Source organism: Indicator indicator, chromosome 1 (genome assembly GCF_027791375.1).
Source record: "Indicator indicator isolate 239-I01 chromosome 1, UM_Iind_1.1, whole genome shotgun sequence".
In the NCBI taxonomy this organism is placed as follows: Eukaryota; Metazoa; Chordata; class Aves; order Piciformes; family Indicatoridae; genus Indicator; species Indicator indicator.
In genome coordinates this window covers 97,661,083-97,680,989 of record NC_072010.1, presented here as the reverse complement: position 1 = coordinate 97,680,989, position 19,907 = coordinate 97,661,083, and the positions used below count along the sequence as shown (strand labels likewise).

The following is a 19,907-nucleotide window of genomic DNA, read 5'->3' as shown; positions in this document are numbered from 1 at the left end:
TCCCAGTGGTTGCCTACAGATAGCTGGAGGCATTGAGAGATTGTGTAGATTACAGTAAATCAGAATTGAAAAGGTAGATTTTGTGTAGATGCATTTGTCTGCTGTAATTTTTTATATATATTAAACTTACTGTAATTGTACAGTTCATTTCTGTTGTAAACATCATTAAACCATTTTCCAAGTGTTTTAACATGTATGGACTTGTTTGTAGTTTTTTAAATGTGTCAGGAGATGGCCGGTTACCCTTCACCTGGTGCATCAAACTGGGCCAGAAGATTGTTCTTTCATCTTGTCAAAACGAGGGGAGCTCAGGACTTTTTGCACTCTGCTTGAATCTTTTGTTCTACATTATCAGCTCCTCTCCTAAAAGAAATAACTGCTTCAGTTGTTCCCTGAGGGCAAAGAGAAGACTCAGCTCACACCTACAGTGAGTATCCCCAAAACGATGAATGCTTTTTGAAATCAAGATCCATTTATATATAAAGAGCTTAAAGGTGTGTGGGGGGGTTCCCTTAAGAATTTCTTCCCCACTGTTTAGTAGCTATTTTATGACTGCCCAAACTTTGACTGCTGCATCTTGCAAATATAGTTATCAAGATTTTATAAAAAGCTATTTTCAGTACTCTTTGTCCTTGCATCAAGAACAAAAGTGATTTGCAGTAGACACTTTACTGTAGTTAGCACAGCAGAGATAACACCCAGTTCATTGCAGAAGAACAATAAGGGATCTAGGAAATTGTTCACAAGAAATATTCCTTGCCATGCATGGGTGTTTTACCCATTACAATAGGATGGCTCAGTTTACATTGGTTCGCACTAGTTTGGTGTCTTTAAAATAGTCTTCAAAAGCTAGAAGCACCTACTGCCATTACAGCTTTACTGCTTAAGAAGCTAGGCCTAGCCTTGGCATTTACATTGGAGCAATTTCAGCAAGAATATCTGCTGCTAACCCAATCCCTTAAGAACAAAATAGGTGACCTCACCTGGACAAATGCCCACAGTGGCAGCTTTTGTTTCCACCGTTTTGCTTGAGCTCTGCTCCCTCTGTTGGGACTGGCTGAATGAGCTAGTGAGCTCCTGACCTGGGTTAAAATACTTTTTTGTTTGCTGGGCTGTTTGTGTCCATGCTGAGTTGTTTACAGGCTTCAGATGCAGCAGAAAGCAATTGTCCCTTTTATACTTGGGCATACAGCATTTTTCCAGCATCCCATTCGACCTTCCAGAATGCATTTAGAAGCTTCTGTTGGAATTCCATCCTCCTTAGTTTACCCTGGAGATAGCACTGCTGGGTGTAAACTGGTCTAGCTGGCCTGATTGTGCCAGCTAAATGAGCTTATGGTGTTCCCACAGGTGTTCACTGCACACACACACAGAGACATCTTTGATGCTAACTTTATTAGTTCATCAAACATGCATTACATTATTGAACGAGGGTCTCTTTGGAGTCACCATTTTTTAAACCTGATGATGGTTTGGAAACTGCATTTACTTTGCCTTTTGGTCTGTTTCTGACATTAGAATTACCAACCCAACAAGGGGAGCCTGTTCTGCAGTGGTAGTTGCAAATGTAAGGGAGCAGATGTTACAGTCAAACCCTTCAGGCAGATGGGATTCTCCGGGGTGGGGTTTTTTTTTTGGCTTTTCCAGTGTTGCAGTCTTTATCAGAGACCATGCTCCTTGTTTTCATTTGAACGGGGCTATCTTTTTCCTTCTGAAAAGTCTGTCATGCAGGTTACCTTATTTATCTCCAGGTGCTGGATGAGTGGGCACTGCCTGATCTTTTCATGCAGCTTTGTGCTCATTTTGTTTGTATTGCAAAACTGGCTTTCAGCCTTTGTCCTCACTACAGTAACATCACATCAGTTTTTACAATTAAAGAAAAAACTTGCCCTTCACTAAAACAGTTTTTAAAAATTAAATCTAAAGCAAAAATGTTTAGCTGGCCTGTGTCAAATAGTCTTTAAGATAAATACTACAGGAAGCAAGTAATTAGAGCCTTATCTTTACAAGTTCTTTAAATACAATGAAGCCATATCTCAATACCCTTGGAAGGCAAGTAAGAGCTATGAAAACAGCTGTGTTTGGTGTGGTCTGGTCCTGCAACACAGAGCTTACAAAAATCAGCCTAATAGTCACTCTTAATGGAAAGAACTTTACAAATATGTACATTTTAACAGCTAAGGATTGCAGGTTCCTGATTCAGCAGATGGGAGAGGGGATGACCAAGTCCAGACATACTCCCTCTGTGCACCAACCAAAACAAGTTGTTGCATTGTTTTGAATGAAGGTGGCTTTCCCTCCTCCCCTCCCCAAATCAGGTGAGCCTCTCTCTTGCCCATCTTTTCTGTGACTCTCACCCTAGCGAGGGGGCAAAGGCTGCATTTGAAGAGCATCGTAAGTGTCCTTGGTCGCTGTACTGAGTCCCTGAAAAAGAGAAAAACAGGTGAGCTATGGGCATGAGTGCTTCATTCTCCCTAGATGACTGGTCAGGAACAGGGTGGCATGGGCCCAGTAGTGTAATTCTAATTTTTTGTTTTGGTTTGGTTTTCCTCCAAGAGAGGTTTTCACTCATGAGTGATTCTGTAGTCTTTGTATAGTGTCGATAATTACCCATTGCCTAAAGGCAAGCTGCATCCTGAGTAACAGTTGTGAATGTATGACTACAGCAACTCATCCTAACCAGTTACCAGATCTTTAGAGTGCTTTTTTATTTGCATATTCTTAAGAGCTAACTGCTGCTAGAGTGAATTTTTCAAGCTAAATGAACAGACATTAAATAATTAACTTTGGACTCCTCTTTGATTTGGAAGGCAAGTCAGATGCAACTCTGGGTAAACTGGCAGTGAGACACACGGGAAAGGATTCCCTCACACTCTTCTCCTGCCAGTATGCTCTGGTGGTGGTAAGTCGCCTGTAACAGGTCTTACAGATCCCTGCTGCTCTGGAACCCACAACTTCAAGACTGGGATAGAAGGAAATGTGGTAGTCACAAGTCAGCCCAGGAGGCTGCCAGAGTGGAGTTTAACTGGGACTTCCAAGACATGGTGCCTGTTTGTAAAACTTTTAGCTACCCTCCACTCCTCTGCTTATGAATATTTAGTGACATACTGAGTACATTGACAAGATCATGCTTCTTATCAGCTGACTGTGACTGTCTCAGTAGAGCAGGTGTTGAAGAAAGATGCCACTAGCTACACATCCTTTGGTTTCTTTCAGAGACTGATTGACACAATCCCTTGGGAGGCAGTCTTGAAAGGCCAGTGTCCAGGAAGGCTGGACACTGCTCAAGAGGGAAGTCTTAAAGGCAGAGGAACAGTCTGTTCCCATGTGCTGAAAGACAAGTCAGCAGGGAAAGAAGGCCAGAGTGGCTGAATAGAGAAATTTGGTTGCTGCTTAGAGAGAAAAAAGAGAGTCTGTGGTCATTGGAAAAGAAGCAGGGCACTCAGGAAGACTACAAGGTTATCATGAGACTGTGCAGGGAGAAAGCTAGAAGGGGCAAAGCCCAACTGGAAATTGATTTGGCTTCAGCTGCTAAAGAGAGCAGGAAATCCTTCTACAAATATATTAGCAACAAAAGGTGGACTAAGGAGAATCTCTGTCCTTTGTTTAATCCAGGGGGGGATGTAGGGGTCAAGGATGAGGCTGCTCCCGGCTTGGATGGGCAGGCACTTTGCTGGTTGAAAAAACTGGATGACCGGGCCCAGAGAGTGGTGGTGAATGGAATTAAACCCATTTGACAGCTGGTCACAAGTGGTGTTCCTCAGGGCTCAGTTTTGGGGCCTAACATATGCTGCAGCAGAAAAACTTTAATATATATTTTATTTTTGTCATTTTGATATTCTATGTTATGTGGCAATATAGAGAAAGAAAAATGCATTTTGGAACAGTTATGCCTAGTAGCTCAAATAAGGCCTTGATGATGGACTCCTTGTCCTCCATTTTGTGTGCAACACTGAACTCACCCACTGCACCAAGGGACTGGAGGTGCAGACCAGTTCATGCTCTGTACACTGTAGTGAGGTGGGCTGAACCTCTGTGCACTGTAGTGAGTGGTGCTTAGAGTTGTCACAGCTGTTTGGCAACCTGAAGGTTTCCATTTAAGTAATAAAAAATCCAAAACAGAACTGTATGCATCATCTGCCACAGTCAAAAGGTGGCCCTCCAAGATGTAGGACTGTAGAAATGGTTCCTACCAGAGCAGCTAAACAGGTGCTCCTGCCAGTTGCATTTGGAATGTGCAGCCACTTTATCAAAGTACCAGCAGTGTGGTCTGTACCTCATTCTGAGTAGCTATCCTCAGAAAGGTGCTTTGAAAGCTGTGCAGTGCAGTAACTACAGGCTACAAGTAAGCCATGAAGATAGATGAGATGCTGGATGTGTTACCTACCTGGTAGACACCTTCGTTCCCTTTGCCTCGGCGCCTCTGCTGCTTTGGGAAAGAAAAACAAGCATAGGTTAATGGGTGCATTCCTGATTATGCCAAAGGAAAGAAACCCCTGACTTGCCCCATCTTGTACTCAGGGTCAGCAGCCGTGCTTGACCTGGATATCCTCTGCACAGGAGGTATCTGCTAAGTTTGGACCAGCCCAGATATGCTGCAAGGGCCGTGAAGGAGAAAAGAGCAAGGACTAGAAATAAAAGGCAATTATTTTGGCTTGCTGACATATTTTCCTGTCCTACTGTTATAATGCTGCTATTTCTTTGATTTACTGTGCATATAGAGATTCAGCAGCGTTCCCATAGACACCAACTGCTTTATGAGCTGAAGCACACCTGGAAGAAATGGAGCTGTATTTTTTGAGTTGCTGCATGCCAGCTGGTATCTGAGGGACTCTGCTCTCTACTGAACAGACGTGGATAAGTAAGTAAGTAAATTCCCCAGCACACATTTGTAAGATCTCTAGGCAGATAGAGGAGTCTGAGGACAAAGTCACGCCGACTTCAGTAAAATAAGTATTGGGACTGTCATGGTACAAATGGAACACAGGAACAAGGACACTCAGACCAGCCAGGTACAAAGAAAAACCTTTCCTTGAACCCACTTGCTGCTGCATTCCCAGAGTTGCAGAGAGCCTCCAGGCACAGCAGCCATGTTGTGAATGAGAGTGTGATGTCCGGGTGAGAACCAGGGACATCAGAGCTTACAGAGGTTGGTACATCAAGCCCATAGCTTGTCATAACCACCCTGCTGCAGCAGAGCACTGATTATACCACCAATGTGTGGCAGGAATAGTGCCTGCCACAACTGGAATCACAGCAGCCTGTCAAATTCTCAGATATGTAGAATGAGGCAAAGGGCTTAGTGTTCCTGCTGCCCCATAACAGAAACATTCATAAAAACATGATGTGACTGTATACACCCATAGCTTGTAAAGAGAGCTTGGCTATGGCAGAGGGCAGGCACTAGAATAAAAAAGGGAAGGGGATTAAATGTTGCTGTTGCTTCAGCATTTCTCAGCACTAAACACTGCTTTGAAATGCCCCTCTTCCATGTTTCAGAAGGAAATGAAAGGTCATACATATGACACTGACATAAAATAGAACACGTGTAGGTCACAGCAATTTTTCATTTTGCCATAAACAGTGTGCCCAGACGGTTTGTTTTCAACAGACGTTGCCATCCCCCAGCAGTTTGTGCACAGAGCTGAAACTACCCATTTGCTGCTAGCTTGAGACATAACTAATGTGTTCCTTCTGAAACATTTGAGAGTGAAGGTGGAGGAAGGAGAATGTTTCCCCCATTACTTGTCTGAAGACAGGCACAAAGAGGAGCTTGCAAAGGCTTGCTTGTGCGTGCCTATAAAGCAGATCAGCCTCTACACCCTGTAGAGGGGAAACTGTGAATCTCCATCTCTAAATTCTTCTGGAGGAACATGCAAGAATTGTTGAGCCATAGATGTTGCTGTGCTTGAAACCAGGTATTTCCTTCAGCTATTCCTCACCTGTATCACACCCTCTGCCTCCTCAGCTCGGGCAGCTGTCAGAACTTTTCTCTCCAAAAGCTGAAATATTTTCCCTTGACATTATTCCATCCACCCAAGGGGAACTGCTGGTGTATGAGCTGTTACTAACACTGATGGGACAAAGCTTGCTGTCTGATCTCCATCTTCTTTTCTGGCTACTCTAATACCATAGCTACACATTTTATTTACTGATGCACCGAACATGGTGGTTACTGCAGGAAATAGGTAACTGGTCTCAGCTGTGCCTGTAGATGCCGTGCAGCATGGGGACTTCTTTGTGCAAGGCAGCTATGCACAGCTGGGCCTATGCTGAAAGGGAGTGGCAATGAAAAGTTTTTCATCCCAAGCTTTTAGTAGGATAGGAAGAAGAGCAGGACTCACCTCTCCCTTCATTCCGATTTCACTGTATGCCTCACCCATCTTGTCCTTCTGCAGTGACTGCAAGCACAGAGGGGAAAAGTGTCAGCATGTTACTAGAAAAGCCAAGCCAGCCCCTAGGTTATTGCACCCCAAGCTAAGGGCTGCCCTGCCTCCAAAGCTTATATATATTGCAAAGCAGAGGGGACAATTGTGAGATTTGACTGATGTGCATTTAAGCAGGTGTTATATGTGATCAGTTCTGCTTAGCATATCAATACCACCCCATCTCCAAACACTCAAATGAATATAATTCTACCCTCAACCAAGTCATTTATCTAGACTGGCACCACATGCTACAACCTTTTCCAAAGAAAGCTTTAAACAGTATTTATTCAGGAGATGAACCTGAACATGCAGCTCAGGCCCAATGAAAAAAGAAGTCTGATGCTACTGGGTGAAGATTAAGAGAGAGGAACTCTTCCTTCTTCCATTGGGGAAAAGAGTTTCCAAGTGCTTATGACCAGATGTGAACAGATCATCTTACTCAATAACAATGAACACCAGTCTTGGAAACAATCTCTTTTCTCAGCAAACATTGAACAACCTGAAAGACCTGAGTTAAGGCATGAGCACTACCTATCCTTTGGAGCACAGAACGACACATTCACCCAGAACTAAATCAATTAAATCAAGTAGTCACACTCAGATGCACTGGCACTGGGCCTTTGTCAGAGAGGCTGAAGAACAGGCACATAACATCAGCCATATGCGATGAAGATTTGCTAGTTTCTAACGTCTAACATAAAGGTATGGGTAGGCATCTTCATCCAAATTCTTTTCCCCATCTGCCCAGGCAGTCAAGTGCTTTTCTCCTATCATGGAGAAGAGAGCAGACATTTTCTAGCGAAAAAGGGGGTGTGTAGAAGGAAAGAGAAGTATTTGAAAGCAGCTGATAAATTTGAACCAAAGCTGAAACTGGATAGGGTGAAAAAGAGTCTGCATGAAATTCCTATTTGGAGCCATCTCTCCTCTCCCTCCTGCTCTTTTTACTCACAGTGTAGACGGTGTCCTGTGGGTTCTTTCTCCTCTGCTGTAAAACAAAAGAAGAAATTTGCCAACATGTTGCACTACCAGCATCCCCCACCACCTTCTATGTGTATGTACACTTGCTCTAAGGCACAGACAGCTGCAGCTCTATGGACATGCCATGCCCATTACAGTCCATCTTGTCTCTACCCAAAAGGCTTTGTTAAAATTGATAAAACTTAGCGCTTCACTGCTCATTCCCTACAGCTGCCACCCATAGGCAAGCCCCACATGCTGACACAGAAGGCTTCCACTCTCTTTTCCTTAAAATCTCTTGGGCCTCTGCTGCAGAAGCAGTTCTTCTGTCTGCTGCTTTACTTTGTTGGCACTTGTCTGGTGGCATCACATGCAGGGAGCTCTCATGAAACACCCACTTCTGCCTTGCCTGTTCCACATCCGCCTCAAGGCTGGGTGTCACTTCCTATTCTAGGTGGCTGCGAGCCCTCCATAAAGTGTTGGGTTGGAGATGCAAGGGGGCAAAGATCAAAGATCCTGTCCTTACTACACAGATTTTTGCCCTTCCCTCTCCATGAACACACTCGTGCTTAGCAAATGCCCTGCCTGCATGTCTAAATGGCAGTTAGACATCAGAAGAAAGGAAACAGATTAAAAGAGGTGAATGTGTAGGAGAAAGTTACCTGGTGTCTCCCACCGAGCTCAGGGTCTGCACCTCGCTTTGGCCCCAAAACATCATATTCATCTCTGTGTCCACGAGACAGTTTCTGACACAAGAAAGCAAGAAGCAGCGAAGTATGTTATGATCATAAGAAATTAGATCTTGGCTTATCACAGAGAAAGAAAGGGAATCCATCCTGGTGTCCAATTTCATGAGTACAGTAACTGAGCTAGAAATTACTTTTACCCCTTAATGCAACTGTCAACAAAAATATCTATGACTAAGGCATGAAAATGACAGAGTGGGCTGTGCAGCACAAATGTGCAAGCCATTGCATCAAGAACCTTTCTTAAGTAGAAATTAATTTAAATGAGGGAGTGTGAGGAGGAAGGGCTCTTTCATGATTTCTCACCCACTGGTGAATGAAGGTTCAAGAGCTTGATTTTTCTTGCAGAGCAGCTCATCTAAATTTGCATGAAAAAGTTACAGAAATTTTGTGCTCAACATGTTTCTCAGCTGGGAAAGGTTAGTTTGGAGGAGGACAAAGGACACAGAGTGCTGCTGAAAAGGTGACAGGCATCACTTGTTAATGCATTAGTGTTTATATAGTTAAGAAGTAGAGCTCACCACAGGATGTGGTTATGGTCAAAAGCATGAGAGAAAAGAATTAAAATAAAAAGACAAACAAGATAGCAAAATTAGCTGGAGTTCAATGCTGCTATGAGTGAGCAATTTAGCTAGGAAGGACAGGCAGGATCTTGCCTCTGTCCTCTCTCACTGCTTAAAGATGTCAGCTACAGTCACAGCACAGCAGACATCTCTGGTATGATCAACAGCTCACTGCAGGGTGACAGGGGAGACCTCAGGGACACAGACAGCTGGGCTGTGATGACTCAGGCTTCACACACTTAATGATACAAGAGCTACAATTGCCCAGCCAGCAATGCAGCATTTCTGGGCGTTTGCCCTTTCCACAGCCCACATCAATTAACATCAGCAACACAAGTGGTGCGTGTCTGTGAGTTGCCTGAGGATTGTCAAGAGCTGCAAGGCAACTGCAGAGGACTAGGCAAGAACTTGGAGTGTGCAAATGACATATAACAACCCGGTGGCTGCACACACAGGGAGCTCTCACAGGTGTGTGACAGTGCAGCACACCAAGCACTGAGTCTACAATGGGCTGGGTTCCTGCTATACCTTCAGCTCAGATCACTTTAGGAACCTACAGCACATATATCTATCTAGCATCCATCCAGAGAAGTGACAACAGAAGCTGCCCTTGTCAGGTTTTATCTTTCCTCTTTACAACTGCTGTGCTGCACACTTGTGTGGCTTGTGGCACCCAACACACTTGGGTATAGCTGGGTCATCCAAAGTTTTTCTGATCCACAGGCAATTCACTAGCTATAAGTGCCCAGAAGGGTGAAACCCAGTAGTTACTTACATTATACACATCATCCAGGCCTGGCTGCATTGGTGGTTCAGAGGCCCGGCTAAGCTGGAAGGAAGACCATACTGTGAGAGAGAGACAGTAGCTACCTTCGGTCCCTTTGTTCCCTCTTTCCTACAAGTTACTCTCACCAGAAACAGAGTAACCCACAAGTGGACAACCTGTGGCACCAGGCGGGCTGCAGGCAATACAAGTCACTGCTGCACTGGCACATGTTGGGTTGCTCTCAGCAGCCAGGTCATTTTACTGGCACATAATACAGGTAAATACTATTCAAAGTATCTGTGGCAGGGGGATGGGAGGGGTGTTCCTGCCCCCACTGCTTTTGTATTCCTACTCTGTGCATATCATAATCCTGTTCTATTGAAGGTAGCTTCATCAGGCTATAAAATAATCCTTGCAGCCTGTGTTAAGAAAAAATGGCTATCCGGGGCTGCTAACAACCGAAAGCACTTCCCGAGTCCTCCAACAAAAATGCTGCCAGCAAAGCTCCTGGGTGCCCTTAGCTTCAGAAGGTGTGGGGGATTCCTCTGTCCCTTGGCACCTTGCTTGCAGGGCTGTGGTAAGTTGGCATGAGTGGCAACTAGTGAGCAGACAAAGGATTTCCCTTCTGTAGCTGCTCTTTGGCTCTGCTCCTCACAATATTTATGAGCAGTCAATTGCTAAGCCAAACTTTCACAGGGGGACATTTTCATGTCAGTGAGATCAGCTACCCTGTGTGCCATTCTTTTTTTTAAAAAGTGTCAAACTACATTCTGCATTGCTTTAGCATTCTTCAGTCATTAGCATATGTTAGTTTCTTTATTAAAAGTAACTTTCTACTTAGGTTTGTATTTAGGCATAGGATAAACTTGACTTTATTTTTTTAAAATCACGTTTGTAGTAATTATAAATTATCTGCTCCACCCCTTTCCCCATGAAAGTGCCATTACCATTTCTGAGCCTGAGGTGGAACTAGTAATTTACCAAACATCTAACCCATGTTTTTTGCAACAGAGCCTAAATCTTCATGTGCACTGGCCATGTCCTCCGTCTGGAAGTGTACATAACTCTATTGCATTACATTGTTGTCCTCTATGAAAGTGCACTAAAGGCCACTAAGTATCTCCCTAGATGCTGAAGAGCTGCTGGATGGTAGCAATAGTCTGTGAAGTTGTGCCCGTTCTGTCACCCTGACTCCTCTACTTGTACTATCAAAGATGTCTGACTTCATGAAACATTTTAATACTCCTTTTGTAAGCCTGACTTTTATCCTGAATTTTCTGTGTATCCCCTACACTCTTTCCAATGAAAAAACAGCAGCAGGAACTACATTACTGTTGATAAGACATTTCACAGCTACACTATCCAGAATTTCTGACTGCATCCATGACTGTAGCATCAAAACATTCTCATATAGTTTCTTCTCCTCCATTTGTGAGCCCTCATTGAGAAATCTTCCAGACTGCTCAGGCTGGCACTGAAAAGGCTAAAAGTTTAAGGAAGAAAAAAAGAAAGAAAAAAAAAAGGTCTAATTCTAAGAGACATAAGGGACATGTTTCCTCTCCACTCCCATGTTCCAGCCAAGCCAAACTTGTTTACACCACCAAAGCCCAAATGCATCCATGTTTTGGTAGACTGACCTTTGCTTTCACAAAAAGGGCTGTTATGATGACTGCGTAAATGAAGAGGAATCCATCCAGTAAATAGCAGAGTCTCGGGTCTGTCAGTCCAAGAACTGTTACAGCATCTGGACAGAAACATCAGACACATCAACAAACAAGGCTGTATCACTGGGTGCTTGATGGCATAAACATGGCACAGTGCTTCATGAAAAAAATGTCCAGTATAAGAGAAAGCCTGTCCATTTGCAAAGAAGATAGAGGTCTGAATAGCAATCACAGGATTAATTAGTTCAGAAGGGATCAGTGGAGGTCCAAACCTCTCTCTAAACAAGGGTCATTTATACCAGGCTGTCCATGAGTTAGATTATCTCCAAGGCAGAAAGGTTTGCAGCCCTCCTCAAGTAATACAGGACGTTTTACCCACAGTCTTCAACCCACAGAGTCCAAGCCCTGCTCCCTGCAGCTCGCAGGGTGGGGCCAGGGAGTAAGCACTGGATCTGCAGGGAGATGACAAGGATCAATAGCACAGCAGTTACACAAGAAAGCCTGACAGTGTTTTTCTGGGAAAGCCCAGCAGCATCTCCTGCACAGATTAATTACTGGGCCTGGTTAAGGATTCTTTCATCAAACTTGCATGTGTGTGAGAAAATATGTCAATTTTGACAAAACTTTAGGGGAGGGGTTCTCAGGACAAAATTTTGTGTTGATTGTAAGGACTGACACCACCATAGCTGGCTGGAGTTCCAGGCTGAAATCGTTACTCTGTTCAAAAGAAGAATTTGTAGATGCACCCTCATGCCCCAGGTTATATAATGTAATTGCAAAACCGCAGTGTCTTCTCTCTGAGGGTTCTCTTGGGCTCCCAGTTTGGGGATTTTGGAGACCATTAGCCAAGAGAAGGGAACTATGGACAGAAGAGACAAATGTTCAACCTCATATGACAGGGGGACAGCCATGAGACATCCTGATGTGCTTTCGGTTTGAGAAGGAGGTTTTAAACCTGAATTCTTTGCACAGGAACCTCAGCTAGCTGCTTCTTTCTGATCATCCATAGGAGATTGTTTTATTTTTGTTTTTTAATAGAAGTGCAAAAATTTTCCTGAGGGAGAAAAATCTACCACTACCCTAATTGAGAGCTCCACCAAATTGTTACTCAGAAGATGCTGACATTCGTATCCCAGTCAACACTGCATATATTTATACTCTGACCATATGAAGCTGGGCACAGTGATATTGTTGATTTTCAGCAGCTGAAACTGATGAAACTGCACCTGGATCAGTTGATAAAGATGTCGTAAGTTCACACATGTAGCTAAAAAAAGTTTTTAAAAATCAAAGCAATTCAGGTCAAGAAGCCTATGTAACTACAGACCTAACGCAGTTCAAGGTCCATGCCCAAAGGAAAAGCTGTATTCCATAGGTATTAAAACATAATAATTTAAAAACAAAAATACCTAAAAATCAATCTGAGATGTGTTTTGCAAAGAGAATTGGAAGGAGTTCAAAAGAGAAAGACAAGAATGATTGAAAGCCTGTGAAACGTTCAATGAAGATAAATTGAAAAGAATTGGTATGATTCCTCTCCTCCCAAAGGCGAGCAAAGTATGGCAACTCTCATTTACCACACGTGAAGGAGGGAAGTTGAACCACTCAGTGCAGTGCTTCAAGGTACTGAGTTACTACAACGGGAGCAGTGCTTCAAGGTACTGAGTTACTACAACGGGAGCAGGACCAAGCTGACTCATCAGGCCCAGCTAACCACTTCATTAGAAGGAAGCTGCAGATGACATCCAGGCAGTATGCACTCACCACCAGGAGGAAATCTCCTTCACAGAAATAAAGTTAGTGATGGTGACTTGTCGCACTGCTCAAGTGTACAGTTTGTATAAAGTGTGACTAAAAAGCCATGTGTGGATGCTTAGTAATACAATTGTCAGTTCTCAAGCAGATGACGCTGCTGTCACTGTTCCCACTGACAGCCAAACACAGCGAGAAAAAAACTCTCAACATTTCCAAACAGATTTGTTTGCTTGCCTGAACTAGGAGTTCACATTATTTTTCTTCTTTTTTTTCGAATCATGTGTTTAGAAAAGAATTCATGGAAATAATTTAAGATCTTAGATGTTTTTCCTCCTTCCCCTCCTATTTCTATTATTTTACAAATAAGGCTCAAAGCACTTCTTAAACAATAACCTTTACCACACTTTTTTTTTTTTTCACAATTAGGAAAACTGATATGCATGGGATAAACAGAGACAAAGAGATTAAGTTATTTGCCCAACATTGTATGTTAAGCCAAGAAAAAAACTGATATTAGCTTCCTAGAGTTGTTCTTCTCAACACCCATAGGACAATATTTTACGCCAGAGTTGTTTCAACACAAAACCAGCTTGAAGCACATTGGACTTGGTAGCTGAAGCGCAGCATTCGGCAGCGTAGCTGTACCACATCCAGAGGCAATTTGTTTCTGGCAGTAATTCAGGTGCTTTCACACAGTGCAGCAATCTGCCCCAGAGTACCCTGACCTCAAGCCAGATGTATCCAGAAGCAGCTCAGGGCTTTCCAGGGCTGTGCAGAGATCAAAAATATAATCCAAGGAAGGCAAGCAGCCCAGCACAGAGCCAGGAAGCTTAGGGGCATCTGAGATGCTGCTGAAGAAGGCTTTGGGGATCCTCGCCTGATTCCCATCCTCTTGTACCAAAGCAGAGCATATTTGCACTGTTATCTCAAGTTCAGTATTTCTCTAGCACTAATATAAACTCCCTAGACCAGGAAGAGCTAGAGTAGGAGACGCAGAGAACTATGGAAGAGTCAAGAGCTGAGGCTCTGTGTCAACCATGGTCAACTTTGGCTGACTGCAGAGCTAAGAAAGTGCCTGCATCGTGCTTATCTGGGGCAGCGTGGCCTTCAGCATCCCGGGCAATAGGTCAAAACGCTTCAGTGAGGGAAACTCTGCCAAATATAGTCTGTCTGTGATAGTTCCTGGAAAAAAAATATACCAAGACAATGGTAAAATCCAGTGTCTAGAAGCAAACCAAGTTCATGTCTCTTCCTTGATACATTTTTTTTAAACCAACAAAACACAAACAGGGGTACAAAGCACTTTCTAAACAGTAACCTTTGCAACAGCTTTCCAGATTAGAAACTGAGAAAAGTCTGTGGAAACAACCATCAGAAATACAAAGCAGTTAAAAAGGTTAGCATCCATTTATGTGAACAGGATCAGTTTAGGGTTTTAGATCACTTGAGGAGGGGGTTACTGCAGAACAAGCACAAACAGAGGGTCAGTCCCTTAGGTACTACCAAAATGTTCTCTCTGACCCTCATCGGCCCTGAGCTGTGGTTTGGGAGGCTGAAGCCAAGTCCATGTCACTGCAGTGGATGGGCTGCTGATGGGCAGAGCCAAGCCTGCAAGGCTCGAGGGAGCAGTGACCCTCAGCTGCCTCATGCAGAGCAAAGCACAAATAACAGACATTCCACTGAAAATTCCTGCTCTCTTAATTACCCAGTGTCCACAACAAGTTCCACAGAATCTTTTTAATATTCGTATTTCAGTGATTCACTGGTTCTGAGTAGTTCAGTAGATACAGCAGGGTTTTAAAGCAAGATGTCTTAAGTACAGACACATGGCACAGCTAATGTCAAGTCACAGGCCAGTGAGGATACGGTAATGTTGCATTGTAAATGATGTCAAGCTTACAGCTTGATTGTGGCTCATACAAGCAGTACCTCTCTCTTTAGGCATCAAAAAGGAGTTACAAGTTGACATCTAGGTACACAAATGCCAGGGGGCTTAATGATGAGGTCAAAGTTGTGCTCTTGCTTGGGAGGGAAGCAAGCTCTGAAGAAATAACAATTAGGAAGTTCTCACTTATGCTCATCACATGCTCTTATGCAAGTAACTGCCCGGTCAGATCTCCAGTTGCACAGTGGGGATGACTCAGAGATCACCAGAAACAAACAATGCAACTTACAACAGTAAGCATTTTAAAATTTGTTTAGAAGTTTGTAGAGAAGCTATGAAATGCTTTGTACAAGGAGCTGACACAGGCTGAGTAAGGACTGACAGAGCCATAGCAAATGAGGTGGCAGGAAAGGAGACTGCATCAGTTAGAGATGCGCTACATTCCGTTACAAGGTTGCCACCCAGTCTCAATCCCAAATCCCCAGTGCCTGCCACTGCATTTGAGATTTTTTTCCTCAAACTGGGCTTCTATTGTTGAGAAGGTTCTTGCTAACCCCTCCTCCTTCCAAAGCCTGGGTTTCTGTTCCACTTCCCCCTCTCCTGCCACTCAGCAATGCAGCCCTGCTTCTTCTATGGCCAAGCACTCTTGTTTGTGCACACACATGCCCAGACTCCATGCTGGCAAACTTTCCTCTACCTGCTCCACAATGACAGCCCCAAGCAGCACTGTCAGCACCCCTGCAAAACCCTGCTGTGGCCCTTTTTAAAGGCAGCTCACACCAGCTGCTAGTGACAAGCAAGCAAGAAAAAACCCTCTAGCAACAGACCGTCAGTAACCAGAGGAGAGGAAGCCTGGGGGCCAGCAAGGGAGGCCTTGCTGCAGGCGCTCGCCTCAAGAGTGCTGTGTGGCAGCCCACCCTGTGCAGTGCAGTTTCGGAGAGCAGTTTCAATCCCCTGGCTCAGGCCCAGCACCAGATTTCCTGCACATGCTTGTGGGTTTATCTCCACCCACGTGTCCACCTGCTGCCTGTGTGTGCCACCAGCCACCCACCTGCTGCCGCTGCCACCACACTGCACATCAGGCACTTGCAGAGGTCAAACGCAGGGAGATGCTGGGCACAATGGAACTTGCCTCACTGCCACAAGATGCTGAACACCAGGGAGCTGCCTGGGCTCAGAGAAGAAAGAGAGATGAGCACTCTACATGGTGCTTCACTTCAAGTACATACAGGCTTGCATCTGAAAAAACAGTCCAGACTAAAGCCACATAAAATTATGAAAGATAATCCTTACAAATAATAAACAAGCTCCAAGACTGAAGAAGCAGAGGCAAAATCCTCCCTCACAGAAAGAGGCTCCTTCATGCCACTGACTGGGCACTTTGCTGGAAAAATCTCAGCAAAAACAACTAAGGGAAGAAAAGACCTGGATTGCACCAGGCATGGCATATTAACGGGTTAGATGTATTAACTGGTCAGATGTATTAACTGGCATGGTAGGCAGTTAACACAAATGAGTGAAGGAAAGACATCTCTTGCATCAAGCCAAGTCAGGAAGCTTCTCCCTTTATGTGGAGACTAAAGATAGCCCTGTTGATCATTAAATAGTATTAAGATTACAGGACCAAGTAACACTTCATCACAAAACTTCCCCACAACAATATCTGCAAAATCGAGACAACAAAGGAAAGCCATCAGGCTTGTAACACAAGAAGATACAACCGCCCTACCACAGCAAAATGCCATTGAGCTTGCTGCCTGAATAAGCTTCCAGGTTTGTCTTTTCACACCAGCCAGTTGCCTTGACAAGAAAGTTAAAAGCTGTTTACATTACTGGGTTTGTTGTTGCTGTTGTTTTTAAACTCATCATCAGTTTCTTTAGCACTGAGGAAGACTCTTGTATTTGTCACCAATACACTGTTACATATTTAATGAAACACAACATGGCCAAAAGCACAGCTCATGTCAGTGACATTCAACATTATGGTTTGCTGTTGTCCTCAGATTTAAAGCCAAGGAGCAAACTGCTGATATGATCAGGATTCAGGTTACAGTACTGGGCACTGTGCCGACAAAATAATTACATTTTTTAAAAGGAAAGTATTTCAGGTCATTAACTTCCATTTTTTTATGGCAAAGAATGTTAGCACTATGGAAACATGAGATCAAGTTAAGATGCTTTAGGATCCTCATGACTCCTCCATACACCTACTAGCAGTACCAGAAGTGAACTTATACTAGGAGTAGGAAGGGAGGCACTATCACAAAGTTAAAATAATGCAAGTTTTCTTCTGATTTATTTAGGAAGAAATAGATTCAAAAGAAGGAGAAGCTTATAATGCTACAAAGTGCCAAATCTTTTCTAGCACATCAAGAAATAAAACTCTAAGGGAAAGTCCAGGGTGCTGCAACAGGAACAAGACAGGAAGATCTTCAACTGCTGTCTAATTTGTGGAAAGGGGACCTGATGCATGCAGGGAACAACAACAAATGGTCTACCTTCCAGTCTGAAGGTGAAGATTAACTTTTAACATATCATTAAATAAGGCAATCTTTCACCCTCCAAATCTTTCCACTGCCTCATTAGAAACAGGGGTGTGCCTTGCTCATCTCTGGAAGGGGGACTCCTTTCTTCATCAAAACAGTCAGTCATTCTCAGAAAAAGCAACTGCTTTCATTTCTCAGTTTTGCAAGAATTTGGTGGAAAGGGCTTTCCTGAAACAAACCTGATGTTGCCTCCTAGCGACAGCAAACTATGCATAGGGTGACTGCAGAAACTAGATATTGAACAAGCTCAGGTGACAGATGAAAGTCATGCATTTTTTTCAGCTTTTGTAGGGGTTTTAAATTAGACACATATGCTTTTACTAGACTGATCTTCATCAAGGAAATCTAACTAGCAAAAGATGTTCCTTGATGTAAATTTTCTTGGGTCCAAACCAAACTGGTATTGTGTCCCAAGAGGCAAGACTCATTATTCAAATAATTGTTTCTAGGCCACTTAACCCTTCCCCTACCAATTTTGTCCCAAAATTCACCCCAGACTGACTTGCCATTAGGTAGCCTTTTCATGCTGAGCTTCTACAACCCAATGTGCACCATGGAGAGCTGCTTCAGTTTACATATCTTGGTTCACCAGGAATCCCAAAGTGACCGACTACATGCCACAAGAAACTGTTGATCACAATCAGATGTATCTCTGTTCAGTGAGCACCTCACAGACTTGCAGAGGTTTCCCTAGCACTCTAAATTAGCTCTTTTAAATTAGACTTTACAAAAAGCAGTGGCAGTATGGTTATGCTAAACAGCTTGCAGCTAGCTCACTGCTGATGGCTCCAATAATGAAATATACCGATAACATTAAGAAGAGTTCCCAACTGGAATATTTATGAGGCAACCCCTGCTCCCTTTTATCCTAGTTTCAGACTTTGAAAAGTCATTGAGCTTATGCTGGCTATCACTATTAGCAGGAAATGGCTTTCTACAAGCTGACTAATAAAGTAATAGAAATATATGTGCACAAAATACACAGAGTCAGTCAGCAAGCACAGACTTAGCAGTGCAGTTTCTTCTTGTCTCAGTGTTAATGCAGGGAAGGACTACTCTGATTTCACCACTGGTGTCAAACTAAGCACAGAGATGCACAAGCCAAGCTAAAGGCTTAACAGGGCTATTTTGTCACAGGTTGATCCTATTTGCAACTGTCTTGATCAGAGAAGAAAAGCAGGAAAATTCTCCATGACAACAATGCAAGCTAAAGGTGGAGGTGCTGGAGGGAGAATTGAAACTACAAAGCTGTTTAGAGGCCTAAGTTCGCCCATGAGCAATTCCTTGTGTAATACAGTCAACATGGACCAAAGCTGCAACAGTACCCATTCCTGATGTACAGTCAAAGCTAGGACTGCACACTCACCACAGGTAATCCTGCTGGGATGAAACTGGTTTTCCATGATCAATTTCCACCTAGGCTGACTAACACTACCAGATCTAACCCACACCAGAAGAGACAGTGTCAGGAAGTGCATCAAATCCCTAATAATGAAAGTCATAAACTTATTAGGTTAAGCCTATAGCAACATCTTGCAAAACCCAGGTGACTGTCCTCCAAGTTTTCCAACATATTCCTCATATACTGTTTTTCAGCAGACAAACATTGTGACTGAATCATAAGGAAGGTAGACATGCAAAGCTGCAGAAATATTTCAAGATTTACTTTAGCTCATCCAGCAGGACAGCAGGAAGCAGACTGTTTAAAGACTTGAAAAGCGTCAGGATGTCACTGTAAAGCAATCCAATTGCAAGAAGACTTCTGAGGGTGAAGAAATTACTAGTGAGCCTTGTTGTCAAGAAGATAAACAGTTAAAACTGAGGCAGTGGTGGCACCAGGTTATCGGGCAGGAAGAAGGTTATGCTGGCCCAACGGCTGAGGTTCCATGTGTTAGTGGTAATAACTACACACATTGGGGAGGGAGAGGTTTCAGAGCAGACCTTCAGTCCCCTGGTACTGAGCCACTTACTGGAGAGTCATGAGTGTTGTGTCCTGCCTCTGCCAGAAAATACATAGGCAGCCATTACATACTGAGTAAAGAGAAAGACTGATTATGCATTTGGTTTAATATTAATTCCCTGCATATGCTTTTGGCAGCATTGCTCACCAGAGCTTAGCAATAATAATACCATTGGTGGATATTCCACTCCAAAAAGAACATTCTGACCATTAAGCATTTCACAGGCTTTGGTAAAAAGAGCCAACAAGCCAGTTATCACAAAATGGAAATACCAAAACAAACTTTGCCTGGGTCCTCGACAATGTCCTTCAGTAAAGGGTCTCAGAACAAACCCTAACTCCACAGTTCCTCAGGAATTCCCCTTGAGAAAAAAAAGGAATTGCTTCTCCCACCTCTGAAACGTTCTTCCTCTAATTCGAGAGCATTCGCATTTTCGTGTTCAGCTGAAAGTCTATGGCAAAGTAAAACACTGCTCAAAAGAAAGTACATTAGTCACGGATCTGCAAGTGGGACACAGGGGCATGGCTTCATGATCCCATTAACACCTCACTGCTGAGGTCTGTGCTCTTCTGTCAAGTGACACGACTGTGGCTGATATGCCTCTGTCACTACATTTTATTACAAGCCATCTGAGGG

General features: G+C 43.6%; 1 protein-coding gene across 1 annotated transcript in view; it reads right to left on the bottom strand.

The window, feature by feature from the left end:
• Positions 1 to 2,358: 2,358 nt before the first annotated feature.
• Positions 2,359 to 19,907, bottom strand: part of CD247 (CD247 molecule) — a 53,364-nt gene continuing 35,815 nt past the window's right edge. The window contains 7 exon segments of the mRNA XM_054391315.1: positions 2,359 to 2,424; positions 4,388 to 4,429; positions 6,345 to 6,401; positions 7,378 to 7,413; positions 8,048 to 8,131; positions 9,470 to 9,523; positions 11,098 to 11,204. Of these exon segments, the coding sequence (XP_054247290.1) occupies positions 2,359 to 2,424; positions 4,388 to 4,429; positions 6,345 to 6,401; positions 7,378 to 7,413; positions 8,048 to 8,131; positions 9,470 to 9,523; positions 11,098 to 11,204 (446 nt within the window).